The sequence below is a fragment of the Sinocyclocheilus grahami genome, unplaced genomic scaffold (genome assembly GCF_001515645.1).
Source record: "Sinocyclocheilus grahami isolate Dianchi unplaced genomic scaffold, SAMN03320097.WGS_v1.1 scaffold943.1, whole genome shotgun sequence".
Lineage (NCBI taxonomy): Eukaryota > Metazoa > Chordata > Actinopteri > Cypriniformes > Cyprinidae > Sinocyclocheilus > Sinocyclocheilus grahami.
This window is the reverse complement of record NW_015506122.1, coordinates 166520-191912: the sequence shown is the minus strand read 5'-3', so window position 1 is coordinate 191912 and position 25393 is coordinate 166520. Positions and strand designations below refer to the sequence as shown.

The 25393-nt window shown below is 38.4% G+C and overlaps 2 protein-coding genes and 1 pseudogene across 2 annotated transcripts; 2 read left to right on the top strand and 1 right to left on the bottom strand.

Moving 5' to 3' along the window:
* The first annotated feature begins 2623 nt into the window (after window positions 1-2623).
* On the top strand, window positions 2624-4320 carry LOC107564519 (serine/threonine-protein kinase pim-3-like; annotated as a pseudogene).
* A 2633-nt stretch (window positions 4321-6953) lies between these two features.
* On the bottom strand, window positions 6954-17859 carry LOC107564517 (nuclear inhibitor of protein phosphatase 1-like). Its single transcript, XM_016249614.1, has 7 exons — window positions 17724-17859; window positions 17356-17416; window positions 15119-15272; window positions 14814-15031; window positions 9597-9690; window positions 8386-8525; window positions 6954-8304 (listed from the first exon to the last, which is right to left on the bottom strand). The coding sequence occupies exons 1-7, from the start codon at window positions 17849-17851 to the stop codon at window positions 7951-7953; spliced, it is 1149 nt and encodes a 382-aa protein (XP_016105100.1). The 5' UTR covers window positions 17852-17859; the 3' UTR covers window positions 6954-7950.
* Window positions 17860-18076: 217 nt separating this feature from the next.
* On the top strand, window positions 18077-24905 carry LOC107564516 (protein THEMIS2-like). The gene is made up of 5 exons (XM_016249613.1): window positions 18077-18436; window positions 20260-20400; window positions 21756-22933; window positions 24401-24509; window positions 24637-24905. The coding sequence occupies exons 1-5, from the start codon at window positions 18340-18342 to the stop codon at window positions 24723-24725; spliced, it is 1614 nt and encodes a 537-aa protein (XP_016105099.1). The 5' UTR covers window positions 18077-18339; the 3' UTR covers window positions 24726-24905.
* The last annotated feature ends 488 nt before the right edge of the window (window positions 24906-25393 follow it).

The window sequence follows — 25393 nt, the reverse complement described above, 5'->3', positions numbered from 1 at the left end:
ATGCGTTGTAACTCTGTTTTAGTTTTCATAGACTTTTAATTTGCACTCTCGTTGTTTTTCTGTTTTTGTTCCCATTTCTAGTCTGTTTCTGTACTTAATTGATTAGCCCCACCTGTGCCTTGTTTTACACCCTTCTTATTCTGAGTATATCTTGCCCTCTGGTGTTGAGTTATTTGTCTTGTATTGTCTTAATGCTGCCATGTCTTTCTCCTGTGTTTTTCATTGTTGCAAGTGGATCATCTTACTGTTTTTTGTTTTAAATAAAAGTCTAGCTGCGATGTGGGAGAACTTGCACAATTGGTGGCTGACTAAATACTTTTTTGCCCCACTGTATATATATATACAGCTTGCTACGTGTACTGTGTTAGGCTAACCGAGACTTGCACTTATATATTGTTGCTCTTTTGTTAGTTTTGACTGCTTTTATTGTCCTCATTTGTAAGTGACTAAATAAATAAATAAATAAATATCAACATGGCCAATATGTCTCTAAAATGAAAAATAATAATAAATAAATAATAATAAATAAAAATACAAAGAGCACTGCATGTCTTATTCACTCTGGTTCATAAGGGTTTTCAAGCAATCGAAGGCCCTGTGGTTCAATAAACAGTTTTATTTTAAAATATTTGATTTTTTTTAATATTATGTGTATGTCAGGACAAAAACTACACAAAATGAGAAAAATCACTGGTATGAATATGTTTTAATGGACATCGCAGCACAAAACGTACAATGTTGTGCATGGAGAAATTACTTTTTTTTTTTAATTGAAGTGTTTTTCGTTAAGACATCTAATCTGCTAAAATATTAGGTTGAATGTAGATTCAAAAACATACAAAAACAACAACAACATACGGACATATGGAAATCTTACGTTTTAATTCATTTTATCAGTAAAATATTTTATATATATATATATATATATATATTTTCCCCCAGCTTTTAAAACAAAAATGATGGAGGTTTTATTGTAGATATCTCACCAGTCGGCACACATGAAAGCACACGACGTCATCGCGCTACAGCTTGAATCGAACTTGAGTTGCTATAGCGACGCGTATTGTGACGTAAATTCCAACTGCATAAAAGCTCAAACTCATCGATTTATGATTGTTGTGTTGTTTGAAGGCTATACTTTGGAGACATACTTTTATGTGCGGAGAAAGTGATCTTTGAAGGAGTTCGGAGGATATTTTCTTTGAGTTGACTTTTTGAAGGAGTTTAGATTATTTCTGAGGAGAGTTTTATTTCATTTATTTGTTTTTGTTTGGTTGGAAGGGTTTCTTTCACTTATCTTTTGTCTTTTCTCTTTGTGAAGGAGATATTGTTTAGGATGTTTTCAATGGCTCAGGCGGGCGAAAGACGAGGTGAGGCAGACAGAGTTTTATGTTTACGCGGCGCGATGCAATGCAACGCGTTGTCTCGTTTGTAATGGGTTTTAATGTTTTTGTCTCGTCGCTCCGGCCGGGACACGGCATCACAGTACGGTGAGGGGCGTAACATTTCCGTCACACGCTTGAGGTATTCGGCCAATCACAACGCACTGGATAGCTGGCCAATCACAACACACCTCGCTTTTCAGAACGATGAGCTTTGTAAAAATCGACGCGTTTCAGAAAGGCGGGGCATAGAGGAGAAACAATAATGTACAGTATGTGGAAAATAATGTGTTTTTTTTACTTTAAACCGCATAAACACATTTCATTACACCAAATACACAAAATAATGTTCTTTTTAGCAGCATCATATGACCCCTTTAATGTTTTTATGTCATGTTTTTATTGGTATGATGTTGTATATTGTTGGACAACTCTAACATTAATAAATGTGTGAAGTTCATCAAATGTATCTTGAATATTCCCAGTTAAATAAGCACAAAATTTCATTAAAAAAAGTGTAATATGTGTCTATTGTTCATGTTCGCATACCATCTCGGATGTGCATTATTTTCCTATAATTCAACTGACTAGAGTCAATTATTCCGTTTAATCCACGGTCACCGCCTCAAGAAATGATTCAGATGTTTTAATTCAAGAAATGTGTCCGAAAGCGACATCAATCTTGTGTGAATTTCATGAGATGTTTGTTCTCAGTGTTCGGCAGCAGCGTGTCTGGGAATAGTGAGGGTGTAAGTTTATCTGCTTCAAAAACAACAGTGACCACCTCACTACTGAGAAATGTCACGAAACTTTACAGTTTAGTAACTCTGTTAAGGAAAAAGTCGATCACTGAGCCGTGTGTGTGAGTACAGTGCGAGAAAGAAAGCCTTGAGATAATAAAAAGTGTGAAAAACATGGAAATTGTGATTTTTAGTCTTGTTTGTAATATTTGTTTGCTTGGTAAGAGTTTTTGTGAGTTTTGGTTCAACTGTTGTTGTAGGAAATAACTGAAATAATTTAAAAGTGATATAAAACTGTAATGCTGGTACTACTTCATAGTTGTGCGTTTAGTTCAACATGATAATTTCACACCAACCAATCAAAATCAAACATACAACAGCCCTGTGATATAAAGTGTTATGATAATGATGTTAAAAACAACAATGAACAAAAATAGTTTCTAAACTGCTGCTGTTCTTTCAGCCTTGGGCCGCTCCAGATCCACTGCTGCTTTAACCCAGATGGCTGCTGGTCAGGAGGTTGGGAGACAGTGTGGAGACCACATTCAGAAAGCACTGTCAAACCCAACCCAGCCGTGGAGTCCAGAGCTGCTTGGCTATATCACTCCTCTGCCTTCTGAGTCGACTCAAAGGAAGAGGAAGAGGCTCAGCTTGGAGGATGAAGATCCCTCCACCTCAAACCAGAGACCCGCCAAACGCTCTTGCGAAGGTCAGGCTTATTCTGAAGACATTGCTGAATTAAGTGATTTGCCATTGAAATGTTCACTCACTGACTGATGATTAAAGTAACATTCTTGTAGTCACCTGTTTTCTCGTATGTTGCAGATGCGTATATAAAGGGCCCAATGCTGGGTCAAGGTGGATTCGGCTCTGTGTTTGCTGGGACCCGCAGCTCTGATGGATTACCAGTAAGACATTTTCCCTCCTTCTTCACTCGAACAGCCCTTATTCATGACACTTGTGGCAAAAACTGTATTTCATCTATGCAGAGCAATTATTGTCATAATTAGCAGGTGTAATTAACTGTGGTACATCTGTCTGCAGGTCGCCATCAAGTACGTCACTAAAGACGAGGAGCCACAAGAACATAGACGTTGTAAGTTTAGTCATATTGGTTTGATTGACACATAAATCAATCTAGTGATGATTAAAGGATCTCATGTCTCCTCTGCCGCCGCAGGAAGGTCAGGGTCTGCTGCCGCTGGAGGTCACACTGATGACCCGGGTCAATTCAGCTCCAGCCTGTCCCAGTGTCCTGAAACTGCTGGAGTGGTTTGACCATCCCGGCCGCTACGTCATGGTCCTGGAACGGCCGGATCCTTGCCAGGATCTCCACAGATTCTGTGAGGAGAACGGCTGTTTGGATGAGAGGCAGGCCAAGAAGGTGCTGCTGCAGCTCATCAACGCTCTCAAACACTGCGAGAGCCGCGGCGTCTTCCACCGGGACGTCAAGCCACAGAACCTGCTCATTTGCACCGATATGAATGAGATCAAGCTGCTGGATTTTGGCTGCGGACACCTCCTGAAAGACTCGGAGTATACAGAGTTTGCAGGTTGGCTAGGAGATGATCTCGCTGCGACGATATTCTTATATGTGATCAGCAAAAGGAAGTTTCTGTTTTGAACTGAAAGCGTTTAAGCTGATCTCTTCCTCTTCTCGGGTCTCTCAGGCACTCTTTCATATGCCCCTCCAGAGTGGTTTCATTCCCACAGCTATCGTGCAGGACCAGCTACTGCTTGGTCGCTGGGTGTGACGCTCTACAAGCTCCTGTGCGGTTCTCTACCTTTCAGAAACGCACAGAGAGTTCACAGACTGCACTTCCCTAGGCACCTGTCTGCAGGCAAGAGATGGCAAACATTCAGCCGTTCACAAAGGGCAGGCAGAAATCAGGAGGAGAAGTTCATCTTGTGTTACTGAAGTACCGTGTTTTATGTAACAGATTGCCGTCAGTTGATTCGATGGTGTCTTAGAGCAGCAGCGGACGACCGTCCCAGCTTACAGGACATTGAGCAGCATGCCTGGTTACGCTCCACAGGTGGCCAGTCACATGACACTCATCACAGTGACTTCTTGTTCACTGGACAATTGGATTGTACTGTTAGGATAAATGTAGGTGACTGGTTGTAATTCACAGGATGAGCAGGAGTGCAGGAAACAGGAGCAGCAGAGACAGCTGGACACCTGCAGTGAGGTGTAATGCTGTGCTTCAGTCTGGACCGTGATTGAGGGCTCTGTGTGGATGCTGGAGGAGCTGAACACGCAGCGCCAGCTCAAACCAGAGCCCTGTTGCTACAGAGATCCGGTCCAGACCCAGTCCAAACCAGCATGTAGCTGTTTTAATAAGGAAAGGAGAAGAGAGACAAACGAAATGCATTAAAACATGAGGCATTAAAACTAAACCCAGTTAGTTGCCACATTTCTCGTTTATTTAGTTGAACTTGATGTACTAAAATAACTAAAACTGAACAACAAAATGAATATGTAGCTGTTTTAATAAGGAAAGGAGAAGAGAGACAAACGAAATGCATTAAAACATGAGGCATTAAAACTAAACCCAGTTAGTTGCCACATTTCTCGTTTACATTTAGTTGAACTTGATGTACTAAAATAACTAAAACTGAACAACAAAATGAATAAAAGTTTAAAATTAAATTATAATCTAAACATGTTAATAAAAACTAGAATAGCATCTCATTGATACTAAAATAACACTGATTTAAATGAGGACAGCAATTGGATTGGACAGTGTTTTTTTAATTAATCGTACAATCTGGGAATTTAGTTTTACAGATACATTATCAAACTATAACCACATCATATTTCACAGAATGGATTCAACATTTGTTCTGTAGAATCAACACGACGCTAGGATTTATACCTAAAAGCTTTAAGGTTAATCCGTGAATATATATCATCCTTCATACTGGAGTCTAAATCAATTCCCAAATACTTGCAGTGTTTAACTGTTCGATATATTCTCCATTAGTGAAACTGGCAACAGATTTTGTATTCAGTGTATTATTTCTTTCTTACCTATGCATCATCCGTATATTTGCAGCATTTATAGTGCATTGCACGATGTACCAGACAGCATATCCCTGAAAAGCCCATTGTGTCATATTTAATGCACCCATGTAAATTTATAACTGATTTGAATTGAGCTGATTGTACAATAGAGTGTATAATCTCACGTTCATGGTTCCATAAAATTAAAACAGTACGGTTAAAACTCTTCAGATTTTGTGTTGTGATAGTCCAGTACACTATATATCAGCCTTCTTTGTCATATTTATAACACCCCTCAAAATAGCAGAGAATCCATGCTTTAAAACAGACTAAAAACAGCGCGGTGAACAGAGGAACGTATAGAAGCACTGTATCTTTTAAGGTGGCACGGAGAGGTTTCTGCACCAAACTACATGTGAGGACCTGTGAAGCAGGAATGAAGGTGCTGGTGGAGGTACGGCGGGTGAGAATGCCCAGCAGGGGTTTTTTTTCCTTACATAATACAAGAAAATTTGAGTGTGATGGCCGAATTTGTAAAAATACTTCACCTGCTCAGCTCATAAATTCATGGGAACTGAAATCACTGCAGAAAACAACTATTACAAATGTGACCCTGGACCACAAAACCAGTCATAAGGGTCAATTGTTCAAAATTGAGATTTATACATCACCTGAAAGCTGAATAAATAATCTTTACATTGATGTATGATTTGTATACATGTATAGGACAATATTTGGTCGAGATACAACTATTTGAAAATCTGAGGATGCAAAAATATATTGCAAAAATCATCTTTAAAGTTGTCCAAATGAAGTTCTTAGCAATGCATATCAACTAATCAAAAATTAAGTTTTGATATATTTACGTTCGGAAATTTACAAAATACCTTCATGGAACATGATCTTTACATGATCTTGCAGAAAAGAAAAATCAATCATTTTGACCCATAATGTTTTTTTGGCTATTTGCTACAAATATACCCCAGCGACTTAAGACTGGTTTTGTGCTTCAGGGTCACATGACAGTTCTACAAAACTTTGCCCATTTATGCAAATTTCCATGATGAATTGCAACAAATTATTAAATAAGCAACCAATATCATCCATCCTGCTTTAGCGCGTGGTCAGTGTTGTTTGGACCCCATTGACTCTCATTGTATCAACTAAAACAGTCAAAATGTCTCCTTTTGTCTTCCACAGAAGAAAGGAAGCGACAGATTTCAGAATGAGTGTTTTCGATGTGAGGGTGAGTAAATGATGACAGAAGACTTTCCATTTAACTTTTATAGCTTTTAGTGGAGGAGGGGAAACGGTTACATCAGTATGTGGAGGCAGTGCTGTAATATACTCATGATGCGGTTTATGTGTAACCCTCACTCAAACTGAATTTTGATCTGGTTTGATTAAAACTTTGCATTTTTCATCACCAAGACACGTGGCATCCATAACAGAATTCGGTGTTGAATTAAATGCTTCGGATCCCGATTCTGGTTCACAGCACCACTATGTAACCTTTTGTTCTCAGATTAAGTTGTAAAAAGAGTTAAGATGTGTGCGGTCTAAATATCGTTTCTCTCATTGGCCAATCAGTTTTTCACATGTTTATGGATGTTTTAGAAACTGTTGGACCTGTGGACTTCTAAACACTTTTTAACCTCCAATTTAATTAGAAACTGATACACCTACAACAGGAAGATTGGATCATACAAGACATGGAGGAATCGATGACTAAGATGACGGAATGAAAATGTACAGCTCAATCATTAATATAGAATAGGATGAGCAGCCACCCTCTACTCAAAAGGTAAAGACTTCTTGCATCAGTTTAAATATATAAAAATACACTGGATTTTATTGTGAGTGATATGTACAAACAGCAAATGTACCAAACAGAACAGGAGTATAAAACTTTTTTTTTTTCTTTCTTTAACCGAAGGCCATCTGCACGGAGCCCTGATGAACCATGTTACGATCAACTAACAGTTCATTTGAAACGCCACTGCACTCGGCTTGTATATTAAGGGGGGACGAATGTACGAAACTAATACATTGGAAAAAGATCTTCACAAAAGGTAAAGTGTTACAATATTGCAGAATTTCATCAGTTTTGAAACCTCGAACATCTACCGGATTTATCATCTGCATTACTGATGCTCATGTAAGTGTGACTGAGTTTGAAAGAACTTATTGGTCTCTAGCGCTAAAATGTGTACATAAATAGCCCATCCTTGTAAATCTTCTGAACATTTTACATAAATAGTCAAAAACAAAAAAACGAGTACATTATAAAAGTTAAACCCTCTGCCGTCTTAGGCTAAACAGGACACATTTTGCTGTTTGGACCAGGTAATGCACTTTGTTTGCATTTCTTTTGGTTCCCACACTTTCAAGCTGGCATTTTAAAGAAATAGGTCAATCAAAATGCATTGAAACGTCATTTACTCACCCCTCATGTCATGGCAAACGTCCTGTGAATCACAAAAGATCTGATGCACAATGTCCAAGCAGCTCTTTTAACAAAACAAACACAGATGATTTATAAGGCCATGACCAGATCATTGTGTGTGAGGAACACCGCGAAACAAAGCAAAATTCTCCAACTAAACTGTGCCGTCTGCATTTCACTGGATTTAGAAAGTAATTCAGATCTGAAATGACATGAGTGTGAGTCCGTGTTCATTTTAAGGAGGTAAAACTTATTTTAAAACTTACAAAGTTCTTGCATTAAATCAGATTCTTGTAGTACAGTCAAAATCAAAGTCTGTTTGCCAGATTCATGAGTATAGACGAGTTAGACACATCCGGTGTTATTAATAAGCAGCTAGATGAGCAGAGAAGGCATGGGCTTCTTGCCAGGCCATGCCTCTTTAGCGTACTTCTTCTTGCGGGGTTCGCTGAGAGGGTCGGAGACGTAGGGGCCGGGTAGCGGCGTGGGGTTGAGCACGAGCGGAGGTGGCGGGGCCTCCTGGGCCAGGTCTACATCCGGGGCCGGGTTGGGCAGGGGTAACGGCAGTCCTCCCAGGATTGTGGCTCCGCCGGGAGCTCCTGTGGATTGAGTTTCGTGACTGGCCGGGGGAAGGTCTCTGTAGAGTCCACCATGCAAAGGGAACGTGTGCATGTGTCGCGCCACTATTTCCTCGATTCCCAGCGCAGTACCACCGCCCATTTTCTTCTTCTGTTGGGTAAACATAGGCATGTAAATCACTCTCTCTTTTTTGCATAAATGACTGAATGACTTGAGATTTTAGAAAGCTACCTTAATAGGAACCACAGCTGTTGTCACCATGTTTCTGAAACGTCCAACAGAGGGGTCGATGTCCTCTAAAAGAGTTAACAACACAAACATCGTTAAATGCCTCAAGTCACAAAAGTAGTGAGGGATGCTGTAGGCCAAGTCTTAAGTCATATGATAGCTTTGTCTGATGAACAAATCTAATATTTGTTTTTTGGTGATAAATCACGCTCTTTCAAGCTCCTCCTCCACCGAAAAAGGGCAGTTCAACCTGCTGTGCCAGGTTTAATGTCATTAACACTCAGTATCATTAATATCATTAACTAAAAGTAAAACTACAAGATAAAAACAAACAACTTAATTAGAAATGTTGCCTTGGAAACTTACGTTTCAGTTTAACTGGAAATAAATAAAAACTAAAACTAAAATGTAAAAAATGTAATCTTAATATTTCAATGAAAAGTAATAAATTACAAAAGCACAAAGTGACTGAAAATTTTAAAAACCTATTCAAATATGAATAAAACTATAGTAGTATATAAATATTAAAATAATGCTTAACACCATAGGTGTTCTCCATCGAAGGGTTCCCATGGCGTGAGTCCTTAAAATAGTATTAAGAAAAATCTTAATTATAATTTTAAGAGGTCTTCAATTTGGGGATGAAAAGCAGTAATTGCTTAGAGTAGCTTAAAGGAACACTCCACTATTTTAGAAAATAGGCTAATTTTCCAACTCCCCTAGAGAGTTAAACAGTTGAGTTTTACCGTTTTCGAATCCATTCATCCGATCTCCGGGTCTGGCGGTAGCACTTTTAGCTTAGCTTAGCATAGATCATTGAATCGGATTAGACCGTTAGCATCTCGCTCAAAAATGACCAAAGAGTTTCTTTATTTTTCCTATTTAAAGTCCCCCTGTGGTCAAATATTTCATCATCAAAATGACATTTAAATGTGTTGCCTTAAAATAGCTTGAATGTAACTCAACACCCTTGCCTCATTTACAATACGCTGATCTATGAATATGCAAATTAGTCCCGCCTCCACTCAGTCACACAGCCAGCGCCTCCTGATCCACTGACCTGATAATAAACGCAAAACAATGGCATACACGGATAATGGCTGATAAAACCATGTTTTTACTAGCGGACAACTACAGTGAATACTGTAACATAAAATACTGTAATTTTTGGTTTTGTGCTGGTATTGGTATATTTTGCATGCTAGTGATAGGACTTTTCCTCTTGGGTCTCTGAATATCCAGGTTGCCCTCCTCTATGGTGAGGGTGGAGATGCGCTTGTTATGAGCCGTGTTGAACTCGGTCAGATTCTGCCAAAAGAGCCAAACAGGGAAAAAACTAAAACACACTTTTGAGAGCTGTTCATTCAATCGCAACATCCATTCATTTCAATATATGTTCAAGCAAAAGTCTGAAAACACTTGACTGAATTTGTTTGTCATGATCTTGTAGTGGAACCTTCTACAATGAGAGTAAATCACTAGCATATGCGACTAAATTTCCATGGTAGGTGGCCAAATAATATCTATTGTTAATTAAAAGGCTGAGTATAAGTTTAACACAGATATTTCACTTACCTTTACACATTTTAAACACCGTGCACTTGAGAGTTTCGCTCTGTCATTAAAGCGCACTATTTTAATTAATCTCAATTGATATGTAGCATATTTGAAGCACCGTAAACTCTAGTGTGAAAGCATGCAGCTAGAAAGCACTGTGTTTCTCTCACACAAGCAAAGAGAGGGAAAGCAAGACAGTCTTACCACTACATGTAAATTATATTCTTTGGTAGTGGGCGGAACTTATGCGAAACCGTAATCTCATTGGCTGGCGCTCACCTATTACCATCACTAGCCGGGTTTCCATCCAAAGTTGCGAATTTAACTTGTGCGCAAAACTGGAATAAATCGCATAAAACATTTGCGAACAAGCATCGTTTCCATCCAACAAGTCAAAGAGAACAAAATCGTCACTATCTGACAAACTGGCACTACACATCACTAAGAAAAGTAGGAGAATATAATGATTTTCATATATAATAAATTACTTGCACCTCAGAGCGAGCAGACGAAACACAATGAATGCGGTCATTGCTTTTCGGAGGTGGATGCTGCTGTTTGGGAACGCAGTCGTGTAAGACATTTCTGGGAGGCAATTATACAGAAATACTTTGACGACAGACTTTGCTCGTGCATTTCCGAATGACCATAACAACATTTCAGATGTTGTGGAATGAGATCGGTCCGTTGGCTAGTCGGGTTTTGCCGTCCCATAGCCAAAGTCACATGACTTTTTTGATGCGCTTGGAGGAATTTATTCACAAAACGCATTTCTATCTCCCATTACTCGCATTAAAAGAAAAAAAAAAAACTCAAGAGAGCATAAACTTTTTTGCAAATTAAGGGATTTTTAGATTTTCATATATAATAAATTACTTGCACCTCAGAGCGAGCAGACGAAACACAATGAATGCGGTCATTGCTTTTCGGAGGTGGATGCTGCTGTTTGGGAACGCAGTCGTGTAAGACATTTCTGGGAGGCAATTATACAGAAATACTTTGACGACAGACTTTGCTCGTGCATTTCCGAATGACCATAACAACATTTCAGATGTTGTGGAATGAGATCGGTCCGTTGGCTAGTCGGGTTTTGCCGTCCCATAGCCAAAGTCACATGACTTTTTTGATGCGCTTGGAGGAATTTATTCACAAAACGCATTTCTATCTCCCATTACTCGCATTAAAAGAAAAAAAAAAAAACTCAAGAGCATAAACTTTTTTGCAAATTAAGGGATTTTTATTAGAAATTTGGCGTTTCCATTTCTCATGTGATACTTCAAAATGCGCATTAAAATAGGGTGATGGAAACATAGCTACTGTTTCGATTTTAGCCAATCAGTTCAAACGACGTGATTAATATTCATGAACCCAGCAGCTCATCAGATCTTAGTGCGTTTTATATGATTAGTAGTAGAATTAGTATTATAGGTTTCGGTATTATTGTTAGTTTTTTTTTTTTTTTACAGAAAAACTGAATGACCAGCAATGTATCAAGCACCACCACCAGTCCTAAAATCTGTTCAAATGACATAAGCATGTATGAATGAAAATGTATGAATGCATATCACATTAATTACTTAAGTTCTACCATAAAAATGCTTGATTGACTGATGTTAAAAGTATAGGCTACTTTAAGATCATATCACACATGAATGTATCTTAATGAAGATAAGCTGATTTGGTGGAATCTATATTTATCTACCTACACAAGTCTGATGAGTAAACAAAAATTTTTTTTTTTTTTTAATGTACTAGCCAGTGGTGATTTTATTGCCAAGGTAGGGTTGCCTAGTATGAGGGTTGTAGAGCTAGTTAATTTTCTCCTTCCCTTGTGGAGCATAAAAAGTTTAAATAATTCTTTAATTACTTTTTATTTACATTAGCTAGCCTAGTATTTGTTTTTGCGGTGATATCAAAATTGCTATTGAGAACAGCGAAATTTCACAAGTATATTAAAGGGGTCATATGATGCGATTTCAATTTTGCCTTTCTCTTTGGAGTGTTACAAGCTCTTGGTGCATAAAGAAGATCTGTAAAGTTGCAAACACTAAAGTCTCAAATCCAAAGAGATATTCTTTATAAAAGTTAAAGAGTCAGCCACGCCCTCCTAAAACGCCTCGTTCTAACACGCCCCCACATATCTACCTCACTATGTGAAAGCGAAACTACTTTGTTTGGTCTTCCAAAAGAGGACGATATCTGCTTCGTCATGCCTGGAGCTGATCTGTGCTGATCGCTGAGGAACTACTACAACTTTGCGCTGTCGATACGAAAGCCGGATCGGCTTTCACCGCGTCCAGCCCGGGGTCGTCACATGTGGTTGCCGCAAGCCCTCCGGACGCTCCTTCGTCGAATCTGCCGCCTCCGCTCACTCTAGGCCGCTGTGTGTGATGCTGTGTTTCGTTGTGAATGCCAAACTACTTTGTTTGGTCTTCCAAAAGAGGACATGACTAGAAATCTGTGGTTAAGTTGTATTTACAACACTGTTCCAGAACACTTCAACCCAAATATTCAGATGTGTGCAGCACATTTTATGGAGGACGTTTCCTGATCCTGGGAGAGTAGACTACAATGCCGGCTGTTCTGACTCACAGCCTGTTAAGTACGTTTTTTATATTTAAAGAATTTGCCACTGACGATTCAAACGCGAGTTTTGAGCAGTGTAGAGTAGCGCTTGTTGTTTGTCATTTCTTTGATCACAAATGCAGACATGGTTTTATGTTTACACGGCGCGATGCAACGCAACGCGTAAAAACACAGTACAAGTCATTATAATCCGTGATTATGTCCCAACTGGATGCAACAAATGCCTTGTTTATAATGGGTTTTACTGTTTTTGTCTTGTCCCTCCGGGACACGGCATCACAGTATGGTGAGGGGCGTAACATTTCCGTCACACGCTTGAGGAATTCGGCCAATCACAACGCACTGGATAGCTGGCCAATCAGAGCACACCTCGCTTTTTCAGACCGATGAGCTTTGTAAAAATTAGGGATGTAACTGTATGAAAATTTCATATCACGATTATACTGACCAAAGTTATCACGGTTATCAATATTATCATGGTTTTGTTAAAATTTGATTAAAATGTTCAAAAATAACATACACGCACTGAAAACATTTCAATAATTTTTATATTTGAAAATCAACAAACAACAAACAATTAGCAGCTGTATGCAATTTTTTTTAGCATGAACATTAAATTAACATGAAGCCCTAATAATAATAATAATAATAATAAATCACTTATACACACACACACACATTTTAAAAGAACAAAAGTTGATGGGTCGGGTGACTACTACTGGAATACTTGATTCTGTTCTGCTGCATTTCCTTCCTTATAATGACTGTTGTCAATAGCAGCAACGCATTATAACACAGCACACATCCATGTCTCTTGTATCACCGCAGAGGCGCGGACGTGCTCTCTCTCGTTTCATTCAAATGCAGCTTGCCATCTTGCGTCTCAGTTTTTGATTGTATTGAAAATTAAATCAGAGGAATATAGTATTAATACTACTATAATTTTGCTGTAGTGATCATATTGTCCTGACGATTGTTTTGTACACTGTTCAATGGATTTATAAACGGGTAAGATTTTAAAACATTAATCTCAATTCAATATTTCATGTCCCCGAATTTATATATTATTAGAGGTAAACAAAAAAAATGTGTGTAATAAGTTAACTATGAATATACAATACATTATCCCTTAAATGTCAACCTGATAGTTTGAACGTTCGTTCATCTTGGCTCAAAGCCACTTGTTGAGAACTTTTATTCACGGAAGCTTTGCGTTAAACAAGTGAGATAACGAAATATTTAATCTCTAATCAATATTTTTTGTCCAATTATTTGCCCAGTTAGTTTTGGTATTGAGGTAAACGTTACCTTGCATTCGCTATATAACAGTGGGTGGTGGTCACGAAGATGGCAGAGCAAATTTGATGCGTTCCCCCTTTTGCAGCGGCTTTCTTCTTGCAAGATCAGCAGACAGGGTGACTGTCCTCGATTAAATTGCCTTCAGGACTCTTGTAAAAGCCAAAATACGACCAGACCACCGATTTGGTCCTCTTAGATGGCTGAAAAATCTCCCGAGCGCTGTCACTGCCTTCCGCCATTTCCTCTCGTGCAAAAAAACAACAACAACAACACTGCATGCTGCTTCTGCGTCAGACTGATGCTGGCTGGACAGGGTTTACCGCGAGTTTTCAAAAGCGCGATAAATCAAACACGGTTTTGATGATAATTACAGCTATACTTGATGACATAACGCTATTGTGAAAAGAAAAAAAAAAAAAACCCTAATCATCGTCAATAATTGCAATTACAGTATTGACAAAAAAAAATTAAAAAAAATTTTTTTTGCCTTAAATCAAGGAACCCAATTGATATGGTAATAAAAAAATATATCAAAACAGGTCAGGTTTTGGAGTGTAAACGCAAACTCACAGGCATGTCAAATTTTTACTTAAACTTTTTAAAGCCATATGTAAAAAAACATTACAATAAAAAAAAAAAAAACAGTAATTATTTGAAGGCTAGAGCCTACGTGCCATTTTAAATATCCATTTACTTAAGCATTAACAAAACTCATTTAATTTCATATATATTTTTTTTTCCCCCCTTTTCTTTCAAATAGTTAATTAAAAAGTTCCAACAGTTTTTGCTATGGTACCCAAATTGGTACTGGTAACTGAAATTTTACTTGTATTGGTACCCATATACTGAAATGTTAGTATTGTGACAACACTAGTTTAGAGTTTCTATTTGCTCTCATACTATAGAATTCCAATACTTGTGTTATTTCAGTTTTGATGACTTTGTACTGTTATTCTGCAGTGATAGAGTAAGTTGGTGCAAACATGTACCTCCAGTTCAGTCTCTTCCTCTGGAAGTCCCAGAAGACCCTTCAGCTCCTCGTCGTCACCGGTTTTACTGTCCCCGACGCCGGAGCCCGGCTGACTCTGCGGTTTCTCCCGAATGGTGTAAACACGTGTGGATGCGCCAAACGACATGGTGGAGTCGATGGGAACCTGCTGGGGCTTATGGGGCTCCAGGCGAATGTGTCCCAGGAACGTACCATGTGCTACAGGAAGACAACATACCTGTTGGTTTACCTGTCGTCTCTTATCTGTATGACATGGCACGTTTGTCATTGGTCTGATGCACTTACTGCTGTTGAGGTCGATGAGAAACACTCTTTTCAAATGCCTGTGGTAGACGAGGGCCGCATGCACGCGAGAGCATGACTGATGGTCGATGGTGAAGTCACAGATGTCTGGGTTCCTCCCGAACAAATAATACTTCTTTTCATCAATGATCAGTTTCTGCAGAGAGAGCATCTCAGTCGGCCGTTTGCATTCAAATGTATTTTCTCTCAAAACTACTTTAGCACACACACACACACAATCAGATACAAGTGGGACTGAGTGCTATGTCAGTACAGAAAAGGATATGGTAGAAATGAGTTGACGGGGTTGCATCCAAGAAAAGGAAAAATAACAGTCCACTTTGGTTCAGGGTAACAAGCCTGTGCCCACTAATGAAAATGCTTCTATTTTCCATTTATCTACACTACATTTATAATGGTTTTATAACATGCCTTCTTCCAGACTAGTGGAAAGAAAATATCCAAAAATACACATTTAAACATTTATTTTATTACACTTCATCTATGTGTGACTGTATATACATATACAATACATACCTTTAAAGGTTGTGCTTTTTTTTTCAGCTCCACTTCAGTAACACTTACATACACCAAACTTTACAGTTTTACTCCTATCTATATTTTGAAGGTTTTTACAGAGGGATTTGTTCATAAATAATTCACCTACATTATATAACATTTCATTCCTAAAAACATCCCTGCTGTTGACAGTATTTTCTGACTTATGTGATAAAAGAGAACCCCAAAATTCAAGCTAAGTGGCCATGATACAAAATGACTCGTAGCATGATAACAGTATTTTTGTGATATGACCCAGACCCAGTGTGTCATAATGTGCCCTCGAGTTATAACACCTGAGGGAGCGACTCCCCTCTCAGAGCTTAAATCTCAGGGTCTTGTGTTTCTGTAGCACCGTTTGGACCCGACAGCCACCATCATGCATGCATCAGTGTGAGAAAACTCAACTGAGCCGCAGGTGGTCAGGTCAGTATCTGGTGCATCCCTGTCACATGCTGGACAAGCGGTCAAGCACTTAAAAAAAAATTATAATTTACCCACATCATTAAATTACACATGTGCGCATATATATATATATATATATATATATATATATGTGTGTGTGTGTATATATATATAGTGGTGTGAAAAAGTGTTGGCCCCCTTCCTGATTTCTTATTGAACAGGTGTGGCAGTAATCAGGCCTGGGTGTGGCTAGAGAAAATGAACTCAGGTGTGATAAACCACAGTTTTAACAGGGGGACAAACACTTCTTCACACAGGGCCATGTAGTTTTGGATTTTGTTGTTCCTTAATAATAAAAACCTTCATTTAAAAACTGCATGTTGTGTTCACTTGTTATCTTTGACTAATATTTAAATTTGTTTGATGATCTGAAACATTAAAGTGTGACAAACATGCAAAAAAATAAGAAATCAGGAAGGGGGCCAACACTTTTTCACACCACTGTATGCATGTATGTATGGGTGTGTGTGTATATATATATATTCGTTCAAATGTTTGTGATCAGTAAGATTAAAAAGAACGACATTTATTCAAAATAAAAGCTGAATAAAAGTATTAATTTCTTTAAAAAATAGAAAAAGAAAAAAAATCGGTAGAGTATACCCTTACAAAAGATTTATATTTTGAATAAATGGTGTTCTTTTTAACGTTTTATTCTTCAAAGAATCCCGAAAAAGGTATCACAGGTTCCAAAAAAATAGCAAGCAACAACAGTTTCCAACACTGATAATAAATCAGCATATTATACTGATTTCTGAAGATCATGTGACACTGAAGACTGGAATAATGATGCTGAAAATACAGCTGTGCATCACAGAAATACATTACATTTTAAAGTATATTAAAATAGAAAACGTTTATTTTAAATTGCAATTACATTTCACAATTTTACTGTTTTTTCCTGTATTTTAGATCAATTAAATGCAGCCATAGGGAGCAGAAGACTAATAAAAAAAAAAACATAAATTCTTACTGATCCTAAACTTTTGAACGGCAGTGTGTGTGTATGTGTGTGTATATATATATATATATATATATATATTTATCCTAGAGTTGTGGTCACCAACTTTGTACATAAGAGTTGCATTAAGATTCCTTAAAAAGTCTATGGAAAACAATAATAACACAGGTTTGGAACAACACGAGGGCGGAGTACATAGATTAGTTTTTTTTTAAAATCTGCATTTAACTAGAATTCTTAAGACTCGATGAAATACCTCGACAAGCTTGTCTCCTTTGACCACGTCCAGATGCAGTCCTGCTGGAGGCTTCCCTGCCCTGAAACCAGACCAAGCCATGAACATCTCCCAGTGTGCATGCACTACAAACACGGCCAGAAACAAAGCACACGGCATCTGAGATGCGCTGTTAAAAGATGGACTTTTAATAACCACAATACTATGATTGATTAAACGCAAGATACACTTCAACACACCGAATGCAGTTCGCAAAACAGGCTCGAGCTGCACAGTGTGCGGAAGATCTGCTAAAGAGCACGAGCGCTAACAGCTCGCTGTAAGATTGCGGGTTTTATGCTGGACTTATTCATGCACTAAATCCAGCAATTACAGGAGTGTTTTTTTACCATGATGGACAGTCGAAAGATGGGTTCGTCGCTGTAGTATTCGCTTCCATTGTCACACATTCTCCCCTGCTACAGACACGCCGAGCATCTTGGGTAATCCACTCAAAACTGAACGTCTTCCGGCTCATGAATATTAAAGACGCTCTTTTAGAGCTCGTGGTTGATTGGCTTAAAAGCAGACGTGAGTAAGTGGGCGTCACTCTCTCGGTGGTGAATGACAGACGCGAGGGAACGCCCCTTTTAGGAAGACTAACCAATAGCAGCATTGCGTAATTAATATTCATGAGCTTTGCCTTTGCCATAAAAGGATTGGGAGCTTCGCCTTCTTCCGGGAGACGCTTGGAAAGGCAGGATAACAACACGAGTTAAACCGCATAAACATTCATTATTAACGCAGTTGTCGTATGTCGAAACAAAAAGTACATGTATAATAATAGACATTAAACTGAAATGTATCTATTTCAATGAATGCCAGGAAAAGGCCCGTGTGCAGTGTTTGTGGTTCTGGGTGAGTCCCTCTGAGACTTCCTCTCTGAGTCTGAGCTCTAGTTGAAGTGCGCGCGCTGAAGAGCAGCTCAGTGTGTGTGTGTGTGTGAGTGTGTGTCAGCTGTGAGAGATGGGGGACCTCCAGGCTCTGCGAGTCTTCATCAGCTGTCTGGATCAACAGTCTCTGCCCCGCATCCTGCAGGTCTGCTCGGGGGTTTATTTCCAGGGTAGGTTCAGCTCTCTTTCTGCATATTCTGCATGACACTCTCTCCAGGCATAAAAAAAGCAGCAATGCTGTTCTTCACCCAAAGTTTGTTTATTTGGTCCTTAGCCATCTTCAAAAAACACATCTGTTCCATCTTTATTTGAGCCTCTAACTCTAGCACTTTCTATTCTACTTTATTAAAAAAAGACTAGCTGTCTATTTTTCTATTCTATCTACTTGTTTTTCTGTGTGTGTGTATATATGTATATATGTGTGTGTATATGTATATGTGTGTGTATATATGTATACGTGTATATGTGTGTATTTTATTTATATATATATATACATATACACCTTGCTACGTGTACTGTGTTAGGCTAACCGAGACTTGTCATTTGCACTTATATATTGTTGCTCTTTTGTTTGTTTTTATTGCTTCTACTGTCCTCATTTGTAAGTCGCTTTGGATAAAAGCGTCTGCTAAATGACTAAATGTAAATGTTTATTGTGTCGCCCTATGGCCATACATTTATTTTGCATTGTGATTGTTAATAATTCTTCCAGTTTTATGAATCTTTTAACCATCATCATTTTGTAGAATAAGAAACAAGGATGTTCTCTAAATGCTATGCTGTGTCGAGATTGACTTTAGTGCCAGAGACCTTGATGATGTACAATGAAATTAAACTCATTAGTTCTTTTAATAAGCATTTGTCAAATATTACGGCAACCCCTCTGTAGTAAATAGGCATGCATTTTGTTTTTTTAGAAATCTGACCTGCCCAGTATAATGTTTCTGTCTAGGGTAAATTTGACCTATTTTTGCATTTGAAAACACAGAGGGAAAAATACAAACAGACAATGTGCATCTGAAACCTGTCATGTTTTATGGCTGGGATCTCTGAAACCCCAAACCGAATTAATGCAACATTTGCTAAGCGTGCCACCGAGCAAGTTAAAATGTCATACTTCACCATAAACTGTTTTTGTGTTATTGAAATGGCTGCGGGGTCTCTCCGACCCCAAACAGGACATGAGGTTTTAATTTTTTTTTTCTTTTCATTGTCTTTGTGGTTTACGCTGTGCATCCTCAGCACAAGTAGATGTGTGACCGGATGAACAGTTGAGTTTAGTCTCATCTGTAGTTTGTGTTTCTTATAAAGGGTGATCTCAAATCAAATGTAAGCATAAGTAGTTCACTGCTATTTATACATCAGGATATGCTTCTTATACAGCATTATAGGCTTATTTGTCTGTCGAATGTGCTTTTACATGCATAAAACTGTAAAAGTCTGTGTACTTTAATTAAATCAGTGGTTGTCAGGAGTCAGATTTTACATTTAATGTCAAATGGTGACCCCAGCACAGTATCATAGTTGTTTGTAATACATAAATAACAAAAATGTATTAAAATTTGGTTTTGAGGATAAGTATTTGCACCACAATACTACTATATAAGGAATGTGTTTTTACCGTTTATTTTCCTATACACTTTCCCCATGCTGAACAGAACAGCCTTGCAACCCAACCCAAGTTGAGAACCACTGTTTTAAATAAAGAGGATGTTGTCAATTTGATTGAAGTACAGTATTGAAGTAAAATAAAACACAGGCCTCTAAAAAAAACTATAATCAGTACGATGCATCATCACAAAGGAATATCTATTTAATCCATACTCTCACAATTCTGGCACAGATAAGATAAGAAATGCAGCGATAAGTCCTTTGGCATGTTGGACTTTGCAATCAAAGTCCATTTGAACTATTTATATGAATCAACTCGTATTAAAATGAACCCATACGCTTATGCAAATAGAGCATGATGATGTGTTTTTTTTTCTTTCAGGGTCCATTTATGAGCTTTCAGGGAGTGAAGTGTGTTTATCTACTGGAGATTTGTTGAAGATCATTGGTTTAGAGCTCCTGTCTGTATCTTGTGAGGAGATTGAAACTGGAGCTTCATTTGAATTGCCTACTGGATATTCAGGTGAGCCGCTAAACAACAGCAAGCAAAAAAAAAGGAAACACTGATTTCAGAACAAGGGAATCAGAAGTGCTAAAATGGGAACTTGTTTGCAGGCTTTGGTCATAATGACCCCACAAAACCTGCCGGTGTCGATCCAGACTAATGTCCGGCAACTAGTAGTCTGAACTGAACGTTTTTAAAAGCGCAATCTAGCAAGAATGATGTAAAAACAACTAGATTACACAAACCAGATAGTTTTGCATTATAACAAACACTATAGGGCAGGGTTCCTCAATAGGCGGCCCGTGAGAGAAAAAAGTTTGGCCCGCGCTAATTTCAAATAATGTGGCATGAAAATTCAAACGCAGCATCAGAAAGCTACTGTAACTTACATCGTGTCAACACCGGACGCGAGCGGCGCAATAAAATACAATAGAACCCATCATAATCAGTGATGCTGTCAACACTAGATGCGACGCAACACGACAAATCCCTGACAGTAAACTGCTGACTCATTCTATTTACAACGTACTGACACAACGTTCAAATGATTTGCAATGCTTTGTCGCGTCCAATGTAGATACGATGTGACAGCAAAAACACGGGGAGTGTGTAGAAAAGAAAAGTGGACACGGAAAATAGATTATTCAACTGTGAATGGACTGAACAGTTTTGAGAGAGTGAGTGAGTGAGTGACTGATATCTTTGTTATGGAATAAACGTGTTGGTTCACAGTTTTAACGGACAAGTTTGCTTTAATTTATTTTCAAGATCTGTGGTAAAATTTCTATTGTTGCTGTCACAATGGCTATAAAGATAACGCAAAATAATATTCAAACTCACATTAGACACTTTTAACATTGAATAAAGCACATCATTACCTGAGATTATCACCGTCATATTTTGCATGTTGTTCCTGTCATAGTCAACCAGTCATAGAGCAGGGGTGTCCACTCCTACTCCTGGATCCTTGAAAGTTTAGCTCCAACTCTAATCTAACGTACTTAAACCAGCTAATCAAGGTCTTTGGGTTTACCTGAAAACTACAGGTTGGGGAGTTGGAGCAGAGTTGGAGTCCTTCACGTGTGGGACTGAGTACACGTCAGAGATGGGGTGTCCAGTCATGCTTCTGGAGAGCCATTATTCTGCAAAGTTTAGCTCCAATCCTAATTAAACACATCTGAACCAGCTACTCAAGGTCTTCAGGATTACTAGAAACATCCAGGCAGGTGTGTTGGGGCAGGTTGGAGCTAAACTCATCAGGACACTGGCTCTCCAGGTGTAGGATTGGACACCCTAATCATAGAGGCTTGATGCATGGAAATGGTCTTGGAATAAATATTTGTTCACGATTGAATTTTTATATTTACATACAGTGAGGAAGAACGTAGTCAAGTTCCCATCCAGCCTGGAAGTGGAAGTCCAGGACGTGACAGAACAGTTCCAGGATTTAGTTTTCATAACACCGCTATCAATGACTGAAGTTGCGAGTCAGCCAATGGAGTCCTTCCCAACTATGGCAGAGATCCTTGAAAGCCCAGAAGGCAATACGTTTTTTAATTGCAGCTGGTTTGAAGAACTGCAAAGAGGCAGGCGCCTCGTGTTACATAGTTATGGCACAACAACAATGATATTAGCCTCAACTCCAAAGGGGAGGAAGGGAAAACAGTACTTCATCATCTCAGAGAGCTATGGTGGAAGAATGAGAAGAAGGGCCCGGGAATTTGGATCAGTGTACGAGCTACACTTGGCATCCTCTCAGTCTCCAGGTTTGAAAGTAAGTGTGACTCGTCACTGCGAGGCGGTAGAGGAAGAGGGAATGCCTGCACTCAGTGTTGGCGAGCAGCTGGAGGTTTTGGGAATGGCGCTGATGGACGGACTCAAGGATTCATCAGGAGCTGCTCAGAAAATAGAAAGTCTAATTTGCAAACAGACTATGGAGCTGGACGACGAGGATGAGGAAGATGAGGAAGACGATAGTAAGGAAATCTCTCTGCCACTGTTTATGGCAGGTCACTTTGTTGAAAAGCTTTCAGACAACAAGAAGTATAAATTAACAGATTTAGCGAGTAGCTCTTTGCCTCTAGATATTAAAGTGATGACTCGGGATAAAGAGCTAGAAAAAGATCCCCTGATGGGGTTACCAGCACTTAAGCTTGAGGAGACTTTCACGGAGACCACGGTGTTGACGAGCCTACCAAATAAACCAGACTGGTGCTTTGAGTTGCCAGTACGCTGGTTACAAATGTCTCTCTGCTTCACCTCTGATCATCTGCCGTGGTCTAGTAATGAGTCCCCAGAACTTCACGTAGAGACCGTCACTGAGGTGACTGAGAAATTCTACTATGAATATCATAAACTTATAAGCAAAATTGAGGAACCACCTCCTCGTCCACCAAAGAGGAAGCCAGCCAGTTCAGAAGTGCCTAAGAAGTCACCCAAGTCTGAATCTAAATTATCAAACTTAAGCAGCGCTGTGACCAAACAGCTCGACAACCTGTCGCTGGGTCTGACAAAGGGTAGACGGGCTCCTGCTCCACCTCCGCCAAAAGATGTAAGCATGAACTTTTATTCACCCACTAAAACAGAAATGTAGAATTCAAACATGAATATCTAGGTTTCATAATGAGTCATTCTTAGATTATCTATTACTGCTTTTTCCAAATTCCCCTCTGTGGTGATGGAAAAATCAATTGCTCACATATTTACATGGTAAAGTTTAAAGTATAGTAAGGAATTTTTAAAAATAGTTCATCCAAAAATATGATCATCATCTTGTTCAAAATCCATAAAACTTGCTTTGTGAAACAAAAGTTGTTCGGCAGAATTCCCAACATGCTCTTTGCTATACAATGAAAGCGACTGGGGATGGACGCTGTCAACCTCCAATGACAAAGCACCATGGAAGTACCATACATGCAGGCTGTTCAAATTGTCAAATTTTGGGTATAATGTAAAATATTAAACCTATGTATATATACTAAGTCTAGTACTTCTTTATTACTTATTTAAACATATCCACAAACAATTGTGCTGTCCATACATAGTTGTATATGCACAGTCTACACAGCATAATAGATTGACAAAGAATCAATGTAATAACAAAGGCAATTAATTTCTTACTGTTAGTGACAAATAACTTTTCCCTCTTATATTTCCCTTTTATAAGGGCACATCTTTTCTATCCTCACTAAACACATCATCTTTGAATGTCAAATTATTACATTTAATGAATTCATTTAGAATAATAAGACACTATAAGACTGTTACCAATTAAATTAAATCAGTATATCAACAAAATCCATCTGCGCACTGGAGAGCTGGCAGAAAAGCTGCATCTAAAGTTTATTGCAAGACTGTTTATTGCAGCTCAGCAGGCATTTACACAGCAATTACAACTGCATAAGTAATGTTATGTGATTAATGTTTTCAAAATAAATGTCTGAATACAGAAATATAAAATTATGGAAAATGAGGATAGATTCATTAAGGACTGACTTTAATTCGTTGAATCATTCGCTCAACCATTTTGTTCAAAATGCGGATGCACTGAGGAATGAAACCCCACTGTGTGTTGCTTGGAGTATCCCAAGTTGTTATTATTATTACATTTCACAGTGAATTATTAAAATTTTCACTATTCAGATCTACAGCAGTGTGGTCAGTTATGAATCATGACAACAATTTTTCAATGTGAATATTAGTGCAAAGTAAACGTAGGGATCGTTTATTTTTCAAAAAGTCGTCACTTTTTGTTTTGTTTGGTGGAACAAAATACATGTTTAGAACAACACAAGAGTGAGGTAATGATGATCGAATTTTCATTTTTGGGTCAACTATTCCTGGGTTAACTATTGGTACATGCATAAATCATCATTATAAAGTCTGCTGCAAAACCATGTGGGATAGTTACTATGCGTGTGTAACAGAAAACACCATATCGTCACATGTTCCTCATTTGTTTAGCTGGCTCAACAGCTTATACATTTTTTTTTATTTTTTTATTGTGCAACTCCACTAGACTTCAGTCCAGCCCCCTCCACTGTTGCCTAGGAAAGGCATATCAACAGCAGAGAGCGTCAGTGCGCACAATACGTATGTCAAAAGCCCCACAGTAGCACACAAAGCAGGTTAGTTTCTCTTTGCATTTTAAGACATTTGTTGCTCTGAGTTTTAACCTTCATTTGATGACACTTGGAATTGCCCATCAGGGAGCTAAAATATCATGTATACTAATCTATTCTTTCCTTTTCACAGCACAGGGACTCTCTGACTCTGACTCTGACCATGACTACGAGTCTATCGAAGAAACATTAAAAAACCCCCATGAAAGCTTGTTTTATTAAAGGACACTTTGTATTTTGCTGTGTCTTCATAGAAAGACGTGCAAAAGAAATCAAAGAGTACCAGCTAATATGGAGTCTCCACTGCACCCAAACCTAATGCTAATCTGAAATATTTCATTGTGTCTAAATACTCAAAGACAATGCAAGGTTTAACAAATATACCATTTATAGTAAATTAGACAATGTCCTTTTTACAGGGCATGCTGACCTCTAAAGAAAGAAAATAAGTTGAAAGGAGTTTGCTTTTATTAAAATGACCAAAACAAACTGAAATTATATATATATATATTAGGGCTGTACAGTGTGACATATATGTCCATGTGCTATGAAAAAAATGGTTTGTGCGATGAATAAATTTACCACTGTAGCACATGTGCGATACGGTTTTGCATGTTCATAACACAGCCGCTTAATAGTGTGAAGTAATTTTGTTGTGCTTGTTTGTGTGTGTGAGATTGATTAAACTTGGTTTAGGGGTGTGCGATATGACGATTTTTGATGGTGGACGATTAAAATGTCTCCAAATTTATGTTTTTATTTACTCACTCATATGTTGTCCCAAACCTGTATTAATTTCTTTCTTGTGCTGAACACAAAAGAAGATATTTTGAAGAATGTGGGTAACCAAACAGTTGCTGGTCCACACTGACTTTGATAGTAGGAACAAA

Bases quoted from the DNA above. Each gene is read 5' to 3' on its own strand.
- LOC107564516 (XM_016249613.1), top strand. From the start codon at position 18,340: ATGGGGGACCTCCAGGCTCTGCGAGTCTTCATCAGCTGTCTGGATCAA. The intron at 18,437-20,259 runs GTAGGTTCAGCT...TTTTTCTTTCAG, and splicing joins CTCGGGGGTTTATTTCCAGG to GGTCCATTTATGAGCTTTCA. The intron at 24,510-24,636 runs GTTAGTTTCTCT...TCCTTTTCACAG, and splicing joins CACAGTAGCACACAAAGCAG to CACAGGGACTCTCTGACTCT.
- LOC107564517 (XM_016249614.1), bottom strand. From the start codon at position 17,851: ATGAGCCGGAAGACGTTCAGTTTTGAGTGGATTACCCAAGATGCTCGG. The intron at 9,691-14,813 runs GTACATGTTTGC...CTCTTTTGGCAG, and splicing joins AGGAAGAGACTGAACTGGAG to AATCTGACCGAGTTCAACAC. The intron at 8,305-8,385 runs GTAGCTTTCTAA...TTTACCCAACAG, and splicing joins CAGCTGTGGTTCCTATTAAG to AAGAAGAAAATGGGCGGTGG.